The 23,037-nt window shown below is 40.4% G+C and overlaps 1 protein-coding gene across 19 annotated transcripts in view; it reads right to left on the bottom strand.

Moving 5' to 3' along the window:
• DCC (DCC netrin 1 receptor) overlaps nucleotides 1-3,950 on the bottom strand; it is a 1,196,048-nt gene extending 1,192,098 nt beyond the window's left edge. For 18 of the 19 annotated variants that reach the window (XM_063795721.1, XM_063795722.1, XM_009434037.5 and 15 more), the window contains exon 1: nucleotides 3,269-3,443. In XM_063795721.1, coding sequence (XP_063651791.1) covers nucleotides 3,269-3,359 — 91 coding nt within the window. In that variant the 5' untranslated portion in view covers nucleotides 3,360-3,443. Of the gene's footprint in view, nucleotides 1-3,268 lie in introns of all 19 variants that reach the window. The other variant, XM_512137.8, reaches the window with a different exon arrangement.
• Nucleotides 3,951-23,037: the final 19,087 nt, after the last annotated feature.

Here is a 23,037-nt window from a genome sequence, read left to right as displayed (position 1 = left end):
TTTAAGTCATACACACTGAGAAGTTATAAATCTCTCCCCAGAAAAAAAATGCCTATCAGCATCTCAAGCCAGGCTGGCTTTTAAGAGCATTAAAGCAAAGGCACTAAGCCTAATATATTCACATATAACACATGTGGTGGCCGTTTCACATGCTTTATAACTCAGAGGGCAGCTGCTGCTGTGTGGGAAATGGACACTGACAGGTCACTGGTGATTTATACTGCAGCACTCACAGAGGAGTGGACTGCCAGCCTACCCCGAGCCCTCAGGCTCTGCCATACTCCCGCCACTCAAAAGCAAACCCACATGGGGGCATCTGATCTGCTTTGGTTGGGGGAATGAGAAGAGGTCACCTAGGGAGGGCGACCAGCCTCATTTCAGCATATCCAGACTACATTAAACACTCACAGATTTTTTTCAATGCAATGGAACCCAAACGTGTATGAAGAATTAATTAATATGTATGCCTCATTTTTCACTCATTAACATCCAACATCCAAAATTGTTATCTTATCTGAGATCCCCTGAGACTCTATAAGGTTCGGGTGCCTGTGGCTCATGTCAAATATATAAGAAGATGACATCTTACAGAAGCCAACTAAAAAGTCACCATCCTCCTCCCCCAACATCAAGTCCTCACTCTCTACTGACACTTTTCAGGGCTGTCCTTTGTTAAATCATCACAGTTTCATACAAATCTACAGCAGCTTCAGACTTCACCTAGAAAGTGGGAAAGGGCCCAGTGCTATTGTGCTAGTCTCCATAATCCTTTGTTACCAATCAACAAAGTCTTTAAAACACCCGGCTGAATGGGAATTTCTCTGCCAGTAAACTAGACACTTGGCCTTATTAAGGGCACCTCCTACTGGTCCTTTTATAGAGTGAACTATGCTTTCTCGTTGTAAGTTTCCTGCCATGTTCCTAAACAGGAGAAATTATTACTAAGAGGAAGAAGTGATACTCAGATTAATGAGCAAAGGCCAGAGTGATGTGAATTGGCAATATCTTAAAAATGCACCATCCACTTTCCTGCGAACTGCGCAAACTGCATCACGACTCACTTGCAAATAACAGATATAGATTTAGAAGTGCAGAAAAGTTTAAAGATTTAGATCCGTTAGCCTATCCACCAACATAACCCATGTGTATGTGTGTGTATGTATCCCTTCCTTACATCTGCTTTTTCAAGCATAGATCTGTCTGTTGAGGAGAAAATTAAAATGAAGCAGTAATACATGGCCCTGACTCTCTGGACAAGAAATGTAAATAAATGCAAAGAGAATATTTAATTAATTTAGACATTAATAAAACGCACATAAATTTATCTCTATTAATCTACCCCCACCCTATGCCAGACAAAAGTCACTTGAGTAATAGCTTTAAAATACTGTCGTGTAATTGACAAGACATCATTGTTCATTTTTTTACACCTTGCTTCATGCAGTGCATTCAGCTAGCACATTTCAGGTCAGCAGTGCTGCTGTTAGGCAGACTTTCTACCCAGTGAGGGATGCCCCCTGAACTTCCCCTTTCCCGTCCGCATAGGTCTCCCAAACTGCCATAGAAAGCCCAAGTCAATCTTCTGGGCAGAAGGAGGGTCCTCCTCCCCGCAGCCTCTAGCATTTGAGGGTCTCGAGGAGGGAATTTAAAACAGACATCTATTCATTACTGCGGAGATGCCCACCCCCCCACCCCCACCCACCTTTCGCGAGAGTAATTGTTGAGGACAAAGCTCCGGGAGAGAAGAGCCAGGGGAGGAGGGGACCGGCCCGGGAGGGACGGACGGAGGGAGGGAGCACCAGCGGCAAAGCGCGGGGATGCGGGTACGCGCTCATCACAGGACAGCGCGCGTGCACACACACACACACGCACACACACACACCCCTCCTGCCTGCTCTCTCTGTCTCTGGCCAAAGGAAGATGAGGAGCTGAGCCCGAGTGCAAGCGCAGATTCCTGCCCGCGTGCGGCCGAGCGAGGCTTTGGGGAGCCTCGGGCTGCCTTGGCGCTTGACTGTCTGAATCCCTCGCGACCGTGAGAGGCGCATTTTCTGCTCGCGTTCGCAACCCTTGGCCATGCAGCACTTAGCAGAGAAGAGAAAGCCGGAGCTGCGGGCTCCGGGGAGGCTGGGGGCTTGGCCGCGATTGACGTGCCATTCCCTGTTAATTTCCCAGGCACGAACTGGGGAGCTCCTACTCAACGCCCGGTCTCTGCCTGAGCCTGTTTTTCCTTTGGATTTGGAAAAAGGTCGTTTCCGAAGGGCTCTGAATGCTCATCCAGCCGCTCTCCTCTCCTTCTTTGCCAGGACCGCTCACTGTACCCCAGTGCCCATCTACACTTGCGGTGAGGTCCCGCAAAACAAGTGGACCTTATCATGAGTCATTTTGCTCTTTTCTATTCTTTTGGCCGTCGAAGCCGCCAGCTCCGTATTCGGAGATTACAGCAGTCCTGATCAGCCAGCCTCCAGGTCCCTCTTTCTCCTGCACTAGCCAGATCCAATCCCCAAACAGTTTTGCCATTTTTAATTAGAAACCGAGCTTGGCAAGTGCCAGGGTCAGGGCGCCGGTTCTCTGGAATATCAATCACTTGGAGTTTGGAGGTGTCCTGGAGCTATATGGAGACTCAGCTTGCGAACTACATTCACCGTTAAAAAATAAAACAATATTAAACACACCTCCCCTCCTCCTTGGCAACTCTGTGCCTCCTTCAGTACCAGGATCCCCTCCTTGGAAGTACCAAAACATATTAGCTGTCCCTTTCCCTATTCTCAATCACCAAGTCCAAAAATCCAAACCAAAAGGAGATGTATTCACACACCAACGACTCAGCCCCACCATCTACATTCTGCGCAGACTTCCTCAAAGCCCCTGGATGTCCTCCTCGCCTGCCCCTGTTGCCCCAATCCTCCCCACTTGGTAGGTTTCTGAGGCTTTAAGGACCCAGCCCAGTTCCTTTCAACGATATCCCCAGCACCTGCCCCAGCCCGCCGGCTCTCCAAACCAACCCAAGTATTTGCAGAAGCAAAAATGCGTGAAGCATCAGATTTTAAAACAGCGAAGGGGCGCCCCTTGTACCACCCCCCACCATCATCCGCCCCCAGGGAAGAAAAAAACTCTTCTATCTTTTATCATCGGTGCGCAAATGGGGGGCAGCGCAAGCGCCAAATCTCTTGCAATCCCCCACCCCAATTCTACTACTCGCCAAATGAAATGAGAAGGGAAGTGGGGTACGGAAGGGGGTGCGACGAGAAGAAAGGAAAGAGCCACTTACCGGTTACTTGAAGATGCGCGCTGAGCAAGGAAGCTCCGAAGAGTACAAAAGCCAGCTTGGGTACCCAAACACATCCAAGACTATTCTCCATATTTCAGCCAACACCTTCGGGGCCAGGGGTCGCGGGCAGCGGCAGCACTCACACACATGCACTCACACACGCATGCACACATGCACACACACGCGCCGAGCCCCTTCGGCTTCCTCTTCCTCCTCGTCCTCTTCCTCCACCTCTTTCTCCACCTCCCCTGCGCCTCTGCTGCCTTCGAAGCCTTTTTCCTTGTCCACTGACAGAATCAGCAGCAAAAGCAGGCAGCAAAAAGTTCCATTCGGTCCAAGAGATCCCGAGCCCCGGTAAAACCTTAGAAAACTAACTCAAGGAAACGGAGGGAGCCAGAGGAGGGAAGACAGCTCTCTGAGGGGCTCGCAAGTCATCAATAAACCACATCCAGGAGGGACCAAGAGGAGATGGAAGGCAATCCTGTGGCTGGGCTGTGCATTAAAAGGTTGAGGCTGGTTCCCTGTCGTCGGTTGGGTAAAGTTGAAGAGACAATTCCGCGCGAGAGCTGGAGATGCTGTTGGTTTTTCTTCCGAGAGCCGAGGGGACCCAGGGAGGAGAGGCGGGGGGGACTGCGGGGTGGAGCGCTCTCACTTGTTACTGGGGTGTCCGCCAGCGGTGTGCGAGCTGGGAGTTGGAACCGTACTACACATTGATCCGGAGAAGTGGAGGGCTGGAAGGGAAAATGTGGAGACCGGAGGGAAACGAACTGGATCAGGCAAAGATTCCACGGGAAGGGGGTGGGGGCAGAGAGACTATGGCTTAGGGAAAAAAGAGCGGACCGAGGAGGCTTCCAGCAGCTGCATTTGCCTGGTCTGCGTATCAATGCGCAGGGATGCCCTCTGTGGGCAAAGCGTGGGAAGTCACTTTTGTCAATGGAGCCTGTGAACATCCTGAGCGTCTGGAGATTTTGCAGCGACCGTGTTTGACACTCAGCCTTCAGGAAATTATTGGTATTTGACTGTAAAACCTAGGCGGGCGTTTAAGGCGGAGGAGGTGGCCAGGATGTTTACTTCCTTCTCTGCCCTTGGCATTATTTAAAATACAATTTTTCATTTGGAAAGAATCACCTGATCCAACTCCCTTCTAGGACGGGAGGGAAATCGAGATCCTGAAACACAGCGGACAGGACAAAGGCCAGAGTTATTTCCTGACATAATAGCTAAGGGGCCTCCTTTTGTAGGACGTCTCATGTCGTCTGTGTTCTCTCTTCTCTCGCAATTGTTTTCTTTAACATATTTAAAAGCACTTATCATGTTCCAGGTGTTCTGTTGGCTCCCAGGAAATAGTTGGGACATCCAGTGAGACTCAGTCTCTATCCTCAAGGGGTTTGTGATCCGTCAGGAGAGAAGCTAAATGGATAATTATAAAGTATCGTGATAAATATGATGGTTCACGTAACGGAGGGGGTGCTCTGGGAAAACAAGAGAGACATTTCTCCAGTCCCTGGCAGATAAAGTGAAGCAACCATACACACGCGTGTGTGTGCACACACACACAAGCACACACACAGCAGGAAACTTAGGAAGGGTGAACAGCAAAGCCCTTTCAGGAAACTGTTTTAAGCTGAGTTCCTTTGCATAACTTGTCTCTGCTGCGGGAACTCAAGCTCCTTTGAGAAGAGAGAGGTTGTATGCCATCCATCTTTGCACTCCTCACAGATGCTAGCATAGAACTTGGAATTCTGCACATGCCAATACGTTTCTGCAGAATAAGTGAACTTACAAACCAATTAATTTGGCCGGGAAGGATAATGAATAGAAATGTCATTCTGGTAAAAGTTCTGTCGTTTAAGGAGATGTTCAGCGGTGGATTCAGACCATTCCTTACTAGATTCTTCCCCACCTGTTCTTGTCACCCTCCCATGCTCACCAGGCTGTGAGCAGAGAGAATGTGAACATCTATTTAAGAAGAAAGGCGTGAGGGAAAGCATGAAAAATCCAGGATAAAATCATCATCAGGGAAACTCCTATGATGCTGGAACTGGACAACAGTGTTTTAGATCCCTAGTCATGCCCATTCCTTCCTGTCCTGGAAAAGTTAAAATATGAAGTGCCTGTGTTCACTAAAGCAAAACCTTCTGAAATAGCTTACATGGATGGATTCTTTAGAATTGGATGAAACTCTTTGGTTACCCCCAAATTTCTTGAAACACTCAAAACTTCCATTAGCTGAGATGAAGCCTCTGGTGGTTCAGGACTGGGTTCTACAGCAAGGGTTCTTAACCCAGTCCATGAATCTTCCCAGGAAGTCTCCACCAACAAAATTCAGGAGGTTTGTGAATATCCTGAAATTTTATGAAAAGTGATTGGCTTGTGTGAACATGCTCTTTAACTGGGAAGGGAATCTTTAGCTTTCAGTAAATGTATAAGGTGAGTTCAAGCCTGCCTCCCTGCCAAGATGATGTAAAGAACCATTGCATAAGATAGTAGGTATGAGGGAAGAGTTGCAACTTCTTCTCAAGACTAATGAAGTCCTGTATTTCCCATATCAGTAATAGGATGTCCTCAACAAGTGGGAGGGAGGGTAGGAAACCAAAAATGGTCCATGTTGCTCAGATCTGGATTTTTCTTCAAATTTATTTTAAGTTCATGGTACATGTGCAGGATATGCAGGTTTGTTACAGAGCTAAATGTGTGCCATGGTGGTTTGCTGCACAGATCATCCCATCGCCTAGGTATGAAGCTCAGCATCCATTAGCTATTCTTCCTAATGCTTTCCCTCCCCTCAGCCCCTCCCTCTGAGAGGTCCCGGTGTGTGTTGTTCCCTCGCCATGTGTCCATGTGTTCTCATCATTTTGCTCCCACTTATAAGTGAGAACATTGTGGAAGACATTGTGGTTATTCCTCAAAGACTTAGAGGCAGAAATACCATTTGACCCAGCAATCATGTTACTGGATATACACCCAAAAGAATGTAAATCATTCTATTATAAAGGTACATGCACACATATGTTCATTGCAGCACTATTCATAATAGCAAAGACAGGGAATCATCCTAAATGCTCATCAATAATAGACCGGATAAAGAAAATGTGGTGTATATACACCACGGAATACTATGCAGCCATAAAAAGGAATGAAATCATGTCCTTCACAGGGATACAGATGAAGATGGAAAGCATTGTCCTCAGCAAATTAATACAGAAACAGAAAATCAAATACCACTCAGATCTCCTTCAGCCTCACATAGCTGTTCTAGTGATCAAGTTACTCTTCACTATGGCCCTTGACCCCTGTACTGAGTAATCCAAGCCATCAGTCCACTGACTAATGGGCTTCTACAAAAGACCATTGACTTCTCTTCCTCTTAGATACTCATTTGGTTCCACAGCTAGCTTCTGAAAGTTGCTTGTATTCTCTTCCCCAATACTCTTTCCTTCATCTTAGATGACTCAGCTTGATTTTAGAGTATTCTCTTGGAAACAACTTTGATATTTTCTGACTCACAGTTCAGTGATTTATACTTGAGAGACACTGCGTCTCCTCATCTCTCCTCTCAGAGGTATCAGGCCCACTTGCCACATAGCCTCTTACTAGGAAAACAAAAACAAAAAAAAGAATATCAAAAGATCAGGCAGAAATAGGCGAGAAATGCGGGCCACAGCAAATAGTTTAGCATAGCTGATACTCTTCACATAGTATTTAAGACGTTTTGAAAGACGCCTTCTGAGGTTTAATCTGGTGATAGAATATACAGATGTCCAGACACACTTTTCAGTTCAGAAGGTGCATTAATCTGCACTTTCAGTTTTTTCAAATCACATATACTCTTAGTTATGTGTGTATTAGGGGTGGGGGTGTATGAGGAGCATTGATTTTCTGAGATTAGGCCAAGAAAATAAGACAAATTAAAAGTGTACAATTCCTTTCAGAACGTCCATTTTGGAACTGCATTCTTGTCTTATTTTTATTCTGAAAATTAATTATCTGAATCTATTTTTGTTCTCCCAATATCATAATCTGACTTTCAATACTTTCTAAAACATATTTGAGAAATATATTTGCAAAAACAATAACACCTAGTCAATAGGTATTATAAAGCTATGAATTTTATTACATTGCAGATCAAATCACATGAATGTGACAATATAATAGTTCACCATTTAGTCATTTAAGAAAGCCAATTATTATATTAGACTTTTAGGCTATGTGCTATCTATATAGAATACACAAATATAAATATGATGTGGTCATTTGACATGGGCTAATTTACAATCATGGGGTGAAGTGGTATATTTTAGGTGATATTTGTGGGCTTTTGTTTTTGTTTTTTGTTTGCTTGCTTGTCTTCCTCCTAATCTCTTCTAACTTACTCTAATAACAGGTCTTACAGTTCGCTCTGAGGGTACTACTGCTCCACATTTCTCAACTACAAAATTGAGGTAATGGATCCTGAATCACTTTAGTCACGCAGAGTAGCCTGTCTTTCTGATCACGATGAGAAATTCAAAACTGAGCCCTCAGCCAATCAGAGTGAAGAAGACATTTTCTGGGGCTTGTTTGAAGGAGAAGCTTTGCGCCCCTCATGGAGGCACTGCTGGGAGTAATCCTTTTCCCCTCAGACTGTGGAAGAGTATGAGTTTCAATGAAGGGATTAATTTAAAAGAAATCTTGGTGCTTCCATCAGATCCCCATGAAGAACCTGTGGTAGGCAGAAAAATACCCTCCACCCCCTACCTCAAAATACCTACATCCGAATCGGCAAAACCTGTGAAAATGTGACTTTACATGATAAAAGGGATTTGCAAATGTTATAAAGTTAAGATCATAAGATGAGGCGATTATCTTTGATTACCCAATGTGCCCAGTGAAATCACAGGGGCCTTAGAAAATGGAAGAGAGAGACAGAAAGCCAGAGTTGGAGGAAGGGACGTGAGGGCAAAAGCAGAGGTCAGGGCACAGTGATGCCATTACTGGAAGAGTTCATGAGCCAAGGAATGCAGGCAGCCTCTGAAGGTTGGAGAAGGAAAAAAACCAGATGTTCACCGGAGCCTCTGTAAGGAACACAGTCCTATTGATATATTGATTTTGGCTTTGTAAAATCTTTACTTGAATATTTGACTGTAAGATAATAAATTTGTGTTGTTTGTGTTGTTTTCTGTCATTAAATTTGTGGTGGTTGATTGCAAGAGTAATAGAATGCTAGTATTGATTTTGGTACCCTGGAGTGAGACGCTGCTGTAACAATACTTAAAATTGTCCAGGTGACATTGGAATTGGGAAACAGAAAAAAAGCCTAGATTGCCTTGAATAGACTGTTGGTAAAATATGGACACTAAAGGCATTGATGATGAGGTCTCAGAAAAAAATGCAAAATGGGGTCCTTGTTATATAGTGGCAAAAATATTAGCACAGTTATTTCTTACTACTATGTGGAGTGCAGAACTTGCAAGTGATAAACTTAGATATTTGCTAAGATTTCCAAACAAAGTGTTGAAGATGTGATCAAATTTCTCCTTGCTGCTTATAGTAAAATATGATAAAGAGATAGACTGAGGGAAAAACTCTTTATATAAAAAGAAAACAACAGTACTTGATTTGGGAAATTATCAGCCTATTCAGATTATAAATCACACTGAAATTAGGAAATTTATGGTTAGGAACGCATACTGTGTAGAGAAAGTAAATAGTGTGTTGCTCATGCCTCACAAAGATCAAAAGATCAGAATATTCAGTCATGCAGTGGGTTTTTTGAGGAAATTAGGCATGTGACTCATGGATCCTCTCAGCTGTCTTGACAGAAGCCAGAAGTAAAGAAGAAGTTATGCAGGAAAGGCCTGTGGAAGAGTCTCCTCTCTAATAGAGTAAATACCCAAGACATATGTGGAAGACCAGCAAGCTTCTTGAGATTGTTATATCAGCAGAAACACTGCCAGATTGGACTCAAAGGGACAAAGAAGACAAAATGAAAGAAGGCTGCTAGATTTTTAAAATTCTACAGGCAGGAAAGAAGCTACGAGTACTCAGTTGCAAGTAGGTACTACCCTTATGAAAAAGAATGAAAGAAAAATAATTACAAGGTCAGAAATATGAACCTAGAGGGCAGAGCTCAGAGCCAAGAGGATGAAGACATAAACCACAGATAATTGTTCCCAAGACTTGAAAACTAATGTTTTTTTTTTTTTTTTTTTTTTTTTGCCAAGCTGGATTTCAAAACTTCTTGGGACCAAGGATTTCTTTTATTTTCTTCTGACTTTCTTCCTTTTGAGAAGAAGTTTTGTAGCTGGCTTTGTGTGCTGTTACACCATTGTATTTTGAGATCATATAACTTGCTTTCTAGCTTCACAGGTCCATAGAAAAGAGGAAATCTTCCCCAGTATGGGTCATAGCCAGAGTCTTACCCATACCTGATTTAGATGATGTGATTTGGGTCCTTTGAGCTGCTAATGTGAGATTTTTTGGACTCTGAGTTGATGCTGTAATGGATTGAAACTTCTGGACATGCTGGGAAGGGATGAACATAGTTTTCGTGGGAAATCAATGTGAATCTATCAGGACTAGAAGGAAGACTGTGGAAAGGAAGATAACAGCCCTCCAAAGATGCCCACATCCAGATACTAGGCCAGACTGTTACCTGACATGGCAAAAGGGACTTTGTGATGTGATAAAGATGGATTTTGCAATGGGGAGATTATCTTGGATTATCTAGGAAGACCAATTACAATCATAAGCATCCTTAAAAGTTGAAAGAGAGAGGCAGAGTAAGAAAGGGATGTATGACAATGACAGCAGAAGTCAGAGTGATATCATTGCTCAAGAGGAACCACAAGCCACAGAATGCAAGCAGCCTCTAGAAGCTAGAGGAACAGGCTCTCCCCTGGAGCCTCTAGAAGGAGCACAGCCCTGTGAACACTTTGATTTTACAAGTAAAAGATGCATTTCCTGACTTCTGATCTCCAGAACTGTGAGATAATAAATTTGTTTTTGTTTTAAACCACAAATTTGGTAGCAATCTGTTATAGCAGCAACAAAAAAGATAATACAGAACTTGAAAATGAAGTTGAAACTGTAGAATCAAAGTGAAGAAACAGAAAGAAACTGAGATTTTGGTTACATTATTTGGGTCATTGGAATAAGCCATCTAACCTAAAGCCATCCCTGCCTTTGGATTTCTCACTTATAGGGGTCAATTAATTCTTTTATTATTTAATCCAGGTTAAGGAGAATATATACATTTTACAACATGAAGCATTCTAATTAAACTAATTAAAAACAAGGATTCTATTTAATAAGTGCATTTTCCCACTTTAAAATTTATGATTTTTTGTCCAGTGCCAGTTTTGCAACTGATTTTTGGTCAACAGACGTCTAATTCTGGGTGTGTGGCCATATGACAAGGAAGGAAAGGCTTCATTACTATCATTCATCAGCAAGCTTTTCTTAATGCCTAATATCAATATAAGAGAACAGGATGGTTGCATGGAAGAAAAAGAAAGAGTTCATCCTTTCAAGCAGCCTCCAATCTGAACAAAGAAAACAGGTGTATTTTTTGACCTATAATTTAAAACTCTATTTATGTAATAGCCTCCCCCAACAACAACAACAAAATACTGCAGTAGTTTAGAGACAGGAGGGAGTGAGGTGTTCAGGGATGACCTCTTGGAGATAATATAATAAGACTCAGTGGTCCTATTAATCTAGCAAAGAGTTTGAGGTGATAATGGGTATGTAAAATTCTGGAGTCTGAGACTAAATCAGCTAGATAGAAGAGGGTGATTTGTGTAGGGCATGGTAGGGGGAAAATCTCCAGCAAGGAAAGGGTCCTAGAGTGCTTATTCCAAAAATACCCGACATTTCTTGCTTCAAATATGTATTTCCAAAGAGATGGCTGAATCACTTTTGTTAATCTTTTAGGAATAGGAGAGGCATTTGTGCCTTTCGAAAATAGGTTTCCTTGATTTTTTTTAATGGAAGGCTATAGTTATTTCTAACTACAGTCAAGTGAGCTTGAAATCTCTCTCAGACTGGAGATAAAAATTAATTATTTAAGACATGATTTATAAACACTTAGGAAAGGATGTAAGGCCACTGGGAGCCAGCATGGGTTCACTTAGAATAAATTATTGCAGATTGAAATGACTGAAAATTAACACAAAAAAATCATATCTGGATTTTTACAAGTGTTTTGTATTATACTCATGGTATTGTTGTAAATGCCTAAGTTAAATATGATCCAAACTATAATGAAGTGTGGTGAATCCCTACTACCAGAGTGTGTATTAATTGGTCAATATCAATTAACGCCCAGTTAAAAGATTATTCTCCTGTGACTTATCATAGTGCTCTGCTTCCCCTCGTCCCCATAGTAAATATTTTTAAACTGATACCTGGCATGGAGATATTAACATGCAGAATAAATTAGTTGGTGATAGAAAGCTAGAAGGAATAACTATTATATTTGTCAGCACCATTAAAATTCAAAAAGATTTCAGCAGAATAGAACAATGAAATTAATCTAAAATCTCTAAATGAATGAAAATACTTGGAAAGGACTACACTCAGTAACTTCTCCAGACACCTACCCACTCCCAACAAAAAATCCCAATTCAGCAAGTGAGCAATAGGAAATAATAGGTTTGACTTCAAATGAGTGTGAAAAAACGTGAACATTTCGATTGTCTTTAAATTTGACAGAAGAAATTTATGTGTTGTATCCACTAAAAAACCCAATGCCATGTTATGTCACATTTGAGGTGATGGTGAACCCACGGTAGGGTGGTAAATACTCCTCTGTTTTGCACCGACAGTATACCCTGAGGTTCCCTGTTCAGAGAGAGCCTTCATTTCAAAATTGTATTTGCCCCTTTTGCTTTTTAAATTACCTCTTCTTTCTTTATTGCCTTGTAAATGTGGGTGCCTCCTGGTTGAGTTTAGAATTAAAATTAGTATGAGTCCTAGTAAATATATATTAATGTATCTTATATATATTTATTTAGTTTAATGTAACATATTACATTACGTATAATATGTATATGTTCAATGTAATATATATTTAATCATGTAATGTATTAATATTATACATTACTAATTTCACACTAACATTGTCTATTATATCATAATAGATTTTATATATAATATAGAGTTGCTTTAACCACTTGCAACTCTTTCCAAACCATTAAATATACAAACCTCTCTCTATATACATACATACATAGAATCCGCTCTCTATATAGAGAAACCTATCTCTCTATATATAGAGACATGTACACACATATGTATACATAGAGACATATACACATGCACATATATGTGTATATGTGTATGTGTGTATATACGTATGTATATAGAGAGAAAGAGTTGCTTTAACCACTTGCAACTCTTTCCAAACCATTAAATATACATCTATCTGTGTGTGTATATATATATTATATATGTGTGTGTGTGCGTGTATATATATATATATACACATACATATCTGTATGTATATTTAATGGTTTGCAAAGAATTGCAAGTGGTTAGAGCTCAACTCTGTGAGGAAGTAGGCCTGAGTGGAGAAACTAAGAAAATGGCTTTTTATGGTCATGTTAGTGGAAAGAGAAGAGGTGAGAATGTATGCCTAGTGACCACTCTGGGGATAGACTGAATTTCACACGGAATAGAAGAGAAACATGCTACCACCATTTACATGCCTATTATGTATCAGGCTGTATGCCAGGCACTTGACATATGTTATCTCTTTAATTCTCATAATAACCTTGTAAAGTATTTTCATTTGTATTCACAGATGAGAACCCTGAAACTAAGGGAGTTAAAATTGCCAGCCCAACATCACACACTTAAAAAGTAGAAGAGCTCATACTTGAGTAGGCACTACTCCACAGATGCCTATAATCCTGGCACTGCTGGTCAGGCTGCCCCCGGTTTATATAGGGAAGGGAGGCTGTCATAAGAAACAGCTCCTCAGAGAGACACCATCACTTCTCTGCAGCTAGTAATATCTTCCTTGGATATGGGCTGTATATTTAATTGTGTCATAGGTTATTATAAAAATTCCAGCTGAGCAACTCAACAAGAGTGCCCTGAAAGTGTCCTGGTAATGACTTGCAATGAGAAATGGTAAGGGAACTTTATCCTGGGCTCTAGATGGCGTTGGCTCAAAATACTCTATTGCAAACTTGTTGAAATGTCTGGGAGATACGAGCATTAGGAACCTGAATGGATATTCTTCACATCCTTCCAACCAGCAGTCCCCAACCTCCAGATGGCGGCCCACAGGAGAGCAGAGTTGGCAGTGTTTCAGTAATCATCTTCTACAAGTTATCTCCAGAAACATGGGTAGTTTCTTTTATAATAACCCATAGCAGTGGAGGAAAAAGCCTTATTGATTTCCAAAATGGGAAAGGAGATTTCCTTCTGTCTCAGAAAACAGCCAAAGAAAGTTCTTTTGCAAGTAGAAAAGTGTCATTTTTGCAGTTGAATACTCTTGAAAATTGGTACTTTGGCACCACTCTACTCCCCGGCACTGGGGGAATTCTCCTTCTGAGGCTGGGAAAACTGCTTCTGAAATAGCCTATTTGTTGCTACGGTGGTGAACTACGGAGGTTTAATTGAATAATTTCCTGTTTCTAGTTCCACCATGTGAAACATTGCAGAAGGCCTAACTGCTGGCTTTGATTCATAAGAAAACTTGTGATGTTTTTTCTTATATAACATGGGTTCTCTCAAGTCCACAGCACTGAGACACTTTTGAAAAAAAAAAAAAAAAAAAAGGAGACAAATCTATTTTTTGGAGGCGTGATAGTAAAGGAGGTGAGGGAAACTTGAAAAGCCTAGACAGGAAGACTGCACTGTATTGGAAAGGAAAAGGAATAGCTAAGACAACTGGAAAGAAATGATACTCCTAGGCTTCTGTAAAAGAAGGAGAACCCAAACCTTTACAATGTCATCATCATCAAACCAATAAAATCATTGAGATCTAATGTTCCAGAGGGTGAGACAAGAACATTTGCCTACTGATTTTTTAAACTAACACATTAAAATATAGGCACTTTAGTTTCTACACAAAATATTGCCCTTCCTCATGAACATATTGACTGCATCTCCAAATCTAATTAATTAGTAATTTTGTGTAGTTTCATGCTTACTTCGCAAAGTGTGAAAATATATTCTTTTAGAAATTGCTTTAAGTACTTTAAAATAAAAAGGCCAATGCTGTCATTGAGTTTACATTGTTTTCTCATGTATGAAAGATCACCTTCTCATCAACAGGAAATATATTCTAAAATATTTTCCTTGGGATGTTTGGCCTTTTCCCTCAAGAGGATGGAAGAATTCCCAATGCAAATATTTATTTAGATTTTTAATAATAATTTAAAAATAACAAAAGGAGGTAGGTTATCTGAAGATTGTACATCTATACAATGGACTAAGGTGTAGGCCTTAAAAATGATGCTATAGAAAAATGATGTGTTGACATACTTCGTAACATCTTAAATGAAAAAGTGAAAAACTATTCAAGTATCATACATTGTATGATCCTACTTTTATAATTAATATGCACACACACACACAAATCTGACATAGTAGAAAGGGCAGGGGCTTTAAGATCAGCTAAACCTAAGTTCAAATCAATTATCTGTGCTATATGACTTTAGTCAAGTTAAAATCTCTGTGCCTCCATTTCTTCCTTTGTAAATGGGAACTTAAATATGCTCCAAGAGCCACTGTGCTTCCAACTTGTACTCTATACAATCTCTTCTCAATATAGCCAGATGATTTCTTTTTAAGTGTAAGTCAGATCAGATCACTCTGCTCAAAACCTTTCAGTGGTTCTACATCTTACTCCTCTCCCTCAAGTTCAATTTCATCTCCCTCAAAACTAAAATTCTTTACAGTGCCCCATGATGAATACAAACACCCACAGGACCTGCTCCTCCCTCTCTTTCACTCTGAATTTGACTCCTGTGTGTCCCCACTCAGTTTACTTCTCCAGCCACTGGCTTCCGGCTGTTCCTGGCCACACAGGGACCAACCCATCTCAGGGTCTTTGCACAAATTTCCTCTCACTGGAATATTCCTGGCCAGATAGCAAAGTGGCTTTTTTCTTAACTTCTTTGGGTCTTTGCTCAAACATTACTTCCTCAGGTAAGATTCTCCTGACCTCTTTTCTTACAGAAGGTACCAAAGAAGAGGTACAATCTTAACTAAGAGAGTCAAGGAATCAGGGGATTATTTTTTGTTCTTGAATTTTTTTCTTCTACCCCACCACTTTTGTTGGTTACTGCTAACCCATCTTCAGTTCTCAACTCACTTATTAATTCTTCAGAAAAACTATAGATGAAATTCTCTATTATAACCACTTATATCTCCACGTGCCTCTCCTTTACTGCACTTATCACAAATGGCCATTTTACATAATTATATGTCTGTCTTTCTCACTAGAGTGTGAACATGATGAAAATATAGATTTTTGCTCACCATTATATTCCCAGCTGTAGTAATAATGACTGACATGTAATAGAAGTTCAATATGTACCTTGTTAAAGCAAAGTAAATGTGGCCTGAGAAAGACCCCATACTTCTATATTTGAGTCCTTGTGGATGAATTGCAACCTAACTTAATAGGTAGATAAGATTGAAAACCCAACTTAAGAGTACGTTTCTGTAACAATAGCTTAGTCCTGGCCAATCCCAGCAGCCATACTTCAACCACTCATGCACTGCTGAGCATTTAAATTGTCTTCAAATAAGGTGAACACTGAGCTGTAACCAATCCAGTTGTTTCTGTACCTCACTTATGATTTCTATATTTCACTCCCTATTTCCCTTTTTATTGTCTATAAATTTGTTCTGACTACAAGGCATCCCTGGAGTCTCTCTGAATCTGCTGTGATTCTGGGGGCTGCCTGATTCGCAAATCATTCATTGCTCAATGAAACTCCTTTAAATTTAATTTGGCTAAAGTTCTTCTCTAACCCTTTTTGAAGAAATGACTATTTCTTCATTGCACACAGGAGCTTTGGAAAGAGAAGGTCCTATGATTCATGATTCAGGGGCCCAGCCATCTTTCAGTCTTGTCTCAGCAAACAGTTGTTATACCAAGAACAGGTCAAGTCAGAAAGAACAGTTCTAGTGTAGCATCCTGTGCCAAAGACGTGTCTTGGCATCGAGACTTGGCACAGTGCAGTTCAAATCAATATGTGGAGGTCATTCATCACCAAATATTGGGCAGAGGATGTGACTGGACCGGAAGGTAGGAATCTACTTCTGAGATTAGGTATAGGCTGGGGGGACTCACACAAGAGAGAAATGGGAATGATTACATAAAATATGATGCTTTTTGGTCTCACTTTTAAGTGGGAGCCAAATGATGAGAATACATGGACACATAGAGGGGAACAATACACACAGTGTGGCCTTTTGGAGGGTGGAGGGTAGGAGGAAGGGGAGGATCAGGAAAAATAACTAATGGATACTACACTTAATATCTGGGTGATGAAATAATCTGTACAACAAACCCCTATGACACAAGTTTACCTATGTAACAAACCTGCACTTGTACCCCCGAACTTAAATAAAAGTTAAAAAAAAAAAACCCTCTTTCAATAAATACTTAAAGGCTCAATTCTTGGAGACTGTAAAGAAGATTATAAACACAAGTATTTGTATCTCTGCCCTTGGACTACTTCTACCTTTCATCCATGTTTAATGTCTCCTATCTAGACTGTAAACAGGAAAACCAAGGAATTTAAAAAATAACGTAGTTAACTATAAAAATTGCTTTTGAATGTAGCCATTTAAATTGTTTATAATAGATTATTCATGAGATATTAAAATTCTTATTTAATCTAAGTGAAAATACCAGCTCTATATCTACACTGTGATTTGCATTTTATAAAAATTACACAAATAGAAAAATTAGGATGAAGAATGACTAAATGGTACTCATAGATATCCCTGAGAAAAGAGCCGAGGAGTGTTATGTTTATTTCCTGTTCTTCTGAATGATAATTAACATGGAGTACTGTGACAATCAGGAAAATATGAAAATGTGGTGTCATCTGTTGTTTTTACTGCTTGCATCCATTCATCCTTCTTCGCATGCTGAACTTTCATTTCTCAGTGTAGAAACAAGCCTTCTTCCTCCTCATCTCAGGCTGTTCTTTGGGTGTTTTCCCCAGCCATGAAGGTGTGTTAGGAATGTGACTATGACCCACCTGGAACCTGTGTGATGCACCGAGATTTTGCTGGAATGCTTGGACAGAGCATGAGGAGATTCCTGCTGGATTTGAGCTGAGAGGATTTCAGGCCTGGAGCTGCTGCTCTTTCTTTCAATGTAAGAAAAGAGTCTGTCTGAGGATGGGTCTCACATAGAGGGAGAAAATCACAGAGAGATAGAAAGAGTCCCAGTAACATTAAGCCTCTGATTAAGTTGAGGCAGAAGGTGATCATTTCCCTTGACTTTTAAGTTACTTGAGCTACCACAAGTTTTCTGTTTATTCCATTTTATCTGGATCTTCTTGAAATCAATAGAATCATGCATGATATGGGGAAATGTCCCTCTTTTTTTCATATCATGGGTGATGGTGACCAGGATGGGATAAACACAGGATGAGGAAGGCCTTTACAACTGCTAGGACTCTGACTTCCACTTACCACAAAGGGTCTTTTGGCAATCTTCCCAGTTCTGAGAGATGAATTAGTCAGTCTCAATACAGCACTCAAAGGGCCAATGTTACAGCCCCATATCCTGTATCAGTCATTGCAGAGTTCACTGCATCAACAAACAGCAACCTATATTTACCCCCGAATAAAAGGTATTTCTGTAAATAATACCATTTTGCATTTCTCCAATAAGAAAATCCCTACTTTTTTTTTGGCTAATGTGAATACGAAAATCACTTTTAGGGATGTTGATAGAATAGTTAAATACTGCTTAAATGATTGGTTCATTTGGATTTATGTACACATTTTAAACCATATAAAGTATGCATAATATATTAATTTAGAAAAGTTATTTTCCACTCACATTTTAGCAGTTGTACTTATCCTCTTCACATGCATTCTTTTTTTTTTTTTACTCTCACTCCAACATTATTTTATTTTATAATTCAGGGGGTACATGTGCAGGTTTGTTATGTGGGTATATTGTATGACACTGAGGTTTAGGATACAAATAATCCCATCACCCAGGTAGTGAATATAAAACCCAGGTTTTATGTGGTTTTCAGCCCAGATCCCTAACTCTCTCTCCAACCTCTGGTACTCCCTAGTGTCTATTTTCACATGCATTCTTTTTTTTTTTTTTTTTGAGGCAGAGATTCACTCTTTGTTGCCCAGGCTGGAGTGCAATGGCACGATCTCAGCTCACTGCAACCTCTGCCTCCTGGGTTCAAGTGATTCTCCTGCCTCAGCCTCCCACATAGCTGGGATTACATGCATGTGCCACCACGCCCGGCTAATTTTGTATTTTTAGTAGACACGGGGTTTCTCCATGTTGGTCAGGCTGGTCTCGAACTCCCGACCTCAGGTGATCCACCTCCCAAAGTGCTGGGATTACAGGTATGAGCCTCCACACCCGGCCAGTTTCACATGCATTTTTAACATCAGCATCTGCATTCTTCACAGGAATTGTTTCCTAGTCATGTGTTCCACAGTTTTCCAGAACACATCACCTTCTCATTCTACTATGTTGAGATACAGCCATTTTGAATCTATACCCCAAACTACAAGTTGCCATTTTCACAAAATGTGGCAATTTTATTTCTCCATTCTTTCCATAGCTGTAGAACTGGTGTCTTCAAAGCCTAACTGCTTTCAGTATTATTTCTGTAAAATGATCATTAAAAATCTTGTTACGATGACCTCAAATACTTGCAATCTTGGGGTCATATCCTTAAGAATAATTACTAAATTCATACCAATTTTTTTTACCTTAAATAAAACTACATTAGGTGACCCATGTAAACATACAAAACTGTTATGAATTGAGATCAACACAAAGCTATTTTTTTCTGAAGGGTGCTTTGTTATTGACAATAAAGAAATAGAATAAATGACTCCTAGTATCTCCAAATACTGGATAAGAAATAACCTTCTAAGGGAAAAGACATCTTAGCTTGAGGCATATGTAATATTTTGGGGTAGGATTACAAACAGCTAAAAAAATTGCTGTGTCTATATTCATAGCAATTCTGACAACAAATGTGTGGGTTTTCCATACTAAGCAATTTTGCAATTTTCTGTGGCCATCTACTGGGTGTCCTACAAATTAATTTAATTCTGACATTAACTACACAGAGTTAACACAGACCTTACAGATTAAGGGCTCAGTACCACAAGACTGCCCCCCACTTCAGATGCCAATCTTAAATAGTGGGCCCCCAGATTACCCACATTTTTGGCCAACTTGGCTACAAACCAGAGTTTCCCACAATCCCTTCTTCATGTTTGATAATTTGCTATGAGGCTCACAGAACTCAGGAAAACACTTTACTTATATTTACCCATTGATGATAAAGGCTATTAAAAAGAGCACAGATGCAGAGCCAGATGAAGAGGTACCTAGGGCAAGGTTTGGAAGGCCCTAAATGCAGGAACTTTTGTCTTCATGGAGTTGGGGTGCATCACCCTCCCAGCACAGCAGTGAGTTTGGCAACCCAGGAGCTCTCCAAATCCCCCTTTTAAAGAGTTGTATGCAGGTTCCATGATGTAGGCATGATTGATTAAATCATTGATCATTGGTGGTTGACTCAATCTCAACCACCCTCCTCTCCCTGGAGGTGGAGGGGGTGAGTGGTTTGAAGTTCCAGCCCTCTAATCACACGGTTGGTTCTTCTGGTAACCAGACCACACTGTAAAGCTACGTAGAGAACCTAAGCCATTAGCCATCTCATTAGCATAAAAAAGACACTCTTCTCACTCTGGAGACTCCAGGGGTCTGAGAAGCTCTTGGGCTGAGAAAAAGGTATCCAGATGAAATATTTTATCAAAAGATGTTCCTGTCACCCCTATCACCCAGGAGTTACAGGGGTTTTAGAAGCTCTGTGCCAGGAACCAGGGGCAAAAAACCTTCTTACTATGTCACAACAACTTAAACATGATCTTCCAGGACTTTACAAAACTTTCTGTGTGGAGGGGAAAGCCAATGTACTGACAAGTGCAATTCAGTATGACAAGCCCTAAGACATGGGCAGTATAGTGCACCAAAAAGGCCAAACAGAGGACTGTACTATCTGGACTCCAGAAAATCTGGGAAGGCTGCCCTAAAAAAGGAATACCTAAGTGGCCCCAAATAATGACTAAAGGTAAACAAAGAAATCATGTGTGGCAGATGGTGGTGGGGAAGTGCAAGGTGGATTACAGATCAGAGGGGAAAAGCAGAATGTGCCAAGCTGAGGGACTAGCATTCGCAAAAGCACAGGTCAGGGAAGCATTGCATCTTTTATGGTAAAACCCTGATCTTTCTCCTAAAAGATCAGACTTTTTTTGATTGTTTGGTTGGTTGCCATTGTTAATATATTTTAATATTTCCCTGTGTTGAGAGCTGCTGAGGACACTGTTGGCCAAATGGTCCCAATTTTTCCAGGCTCCAGGGTTTTCCAGGACAATATGGCATTTCCCTGCCAGATGGGGAAATGCTAGAAATAAGCGGCATTAATAAAAAGGGCCAAGTTCATGATCATTTTAAAAGCATATGAAATACCAAGATGCAAAATTCATTTTGAAGAGCCATGTTACTTAAGCCTTGCCAGTTCCGCTCTTGAGCAAGAGATGCCCCCACCCCTGGCTCTGCCCACAGGTCTGTACTGGTAATAGCTCAGGACACATCTGCTTAATGGGAGCTGAGATGTACTTCCCAAATTGGCACTCTCATTCAAAAATATTTTTTGAGTTTTTACTGTATATAGAGAATGATGCTAGATGTATATAAGATTCAAAATCAAACATATCACCAACTTTCTGCTAGTGGTAAGTTTATAGTCTAGGAAGGGCAAGATGCTGCTACATCGTGAATACCTTTAGTGCCAGACACGCACAGATGGCATATTAAGATGTGCTCTCTTGAATTATTTTCTAAGTGTTTCTTATACCCATTAGACTTTAACATTTTATCAATATATATACAATTAAAACTTTTGAAATATGAGAAGAAATCAAGTAAAACCCACAATTGTAGTGTGATTACCAATAAATTGTTTTTTAGACTTTGGTAGATCTAATTTGTTTAAAAAATACAAATAGAAGGGGTCAGAAGTTGAAATGACTGGATGCAAAGCCCCTGGCTTAGAGCTCTTCAAATCCTTTCTGCCTTAGGACAGAATTGGCCCCAGAGTCTGGGGCAGATGAGACCTTCAGGTTTTTGCTGAGTAGCTCTAATTCTCAAGGCTGAAGAGTTGCAAGTGCACAATCCCACACTGATTAATGAGTAATTTCCTTAAAAAACAAATATGACCTGAGACAGAGGAAGAGGAGCTGACCAGGGAGTCTAGAGATCTGGGATTTGGTCCACTTTTGACCTTGGGCAAAGTAATTTATAAAATAAGAGAACTGACCACATCAGTGATTTCAGAACTGGGTTTCCCATTAGAGTCATTGGAGATGTTAACAATGCAGATTCATGGGCTCTATCCCATCCTTACTGAATCATTATCTTACTGAATATTATCTAAATATTTTCATACTTACTGAATCATTATGTCCATGAGGTGACATCAGAGCACCCACACTTTCATCAAGCTTCCCCAGTACTTTTATAAAGGAAACCTATTACAGGGCCATTGGCCAATGGTTGGAAATAACTGAATTAGATGATCTCTAGCAATTTTACATTTTTCACATTCTGTAATCATTCACGATTTTTTGTAAGTATGCCTAAGTGGAGGCTGAATAAGGACTGGTTTACTGGTTGATCAAAAAGCACCTGAGTTGGTAATTATTTCTGAAAAAGTGAAGCCAGACATGCCGAAAATTAACCTTGACTTTCACAACTAGATGAATAAATATCTTAGTGAGATAGACTTGGTTCTCATCATCTTTATGTAGCTGCCAGGCTGGTATCTTGCAAAAAGAGTGTTCAGCTAGTGTATTTTAGATGCACCTATTACCCTGCAAAGAGTGTAGCTGTAGTTGGCTAATTAAGGTGCTATTTACCAGTTCAATAAGAAATGTCAGTATGTACCTTGCTTTACAAGCACCTAATCTTAATCAGACCTTCACTGAGCTATTTCAAAAGCCCTGAGCTTCTCTGGTGAAAAAATCCCAGAGAAGAAAAGGAGGCAAGGTGAGACTATAGAGTAATAAGATGACTTATTAAAAATAAATAAATAAATAAATAAGCACATTACAACCTCACACCTAAATTATGTCTTACTAAATCAGCAATATTTAATCTATGGAACCTAAGAGTTCTGTGAAGAATCTTCAGTAGTTTTTACACATATGATTTTAAAAATGACAGGATAGTTTAAATATTGCACAAAACACACACTAAAATATATTAGTTATCACACATTAATACTGAAACCACCAACACTTCAGCTTAGTATCATGAAGCTTGTGCATCTTCCTGTAGACTTCAGAATAAGGCTTCATTCACTTTTACATACTTGAACTTCCGAATGTATCCGTGATGGTGAACACACTGAATTAAATTTCACATATTCAATTGGCTAAACTTATACAATCTAGAAAACTACTATAGCATAGAGTGCCTTGCTCAGTGAAATGCCAAGCAAGGCTCAGAACATGTACACATCACAGTATAGAGT

This window comes from Pan troglodytes, chromosome 17, assembly GCF_028858775.2.
Source record: "Pan troglodytes isolate AG18354 chromosome 17, NHGRI_mPanTro3-v2.0_pri, whole genome shotgun sequence".
NCBI lineage: Eukaryota > Metazoa > Chordata > Mammalia > Primates > Hominidae > Pan > Pan troglodytes.
The sequence above is the reverse complement of the archived record's forward strand: the minus strand, read 5'-3'. Positions and strand labels throughout refer to the sequence as shown.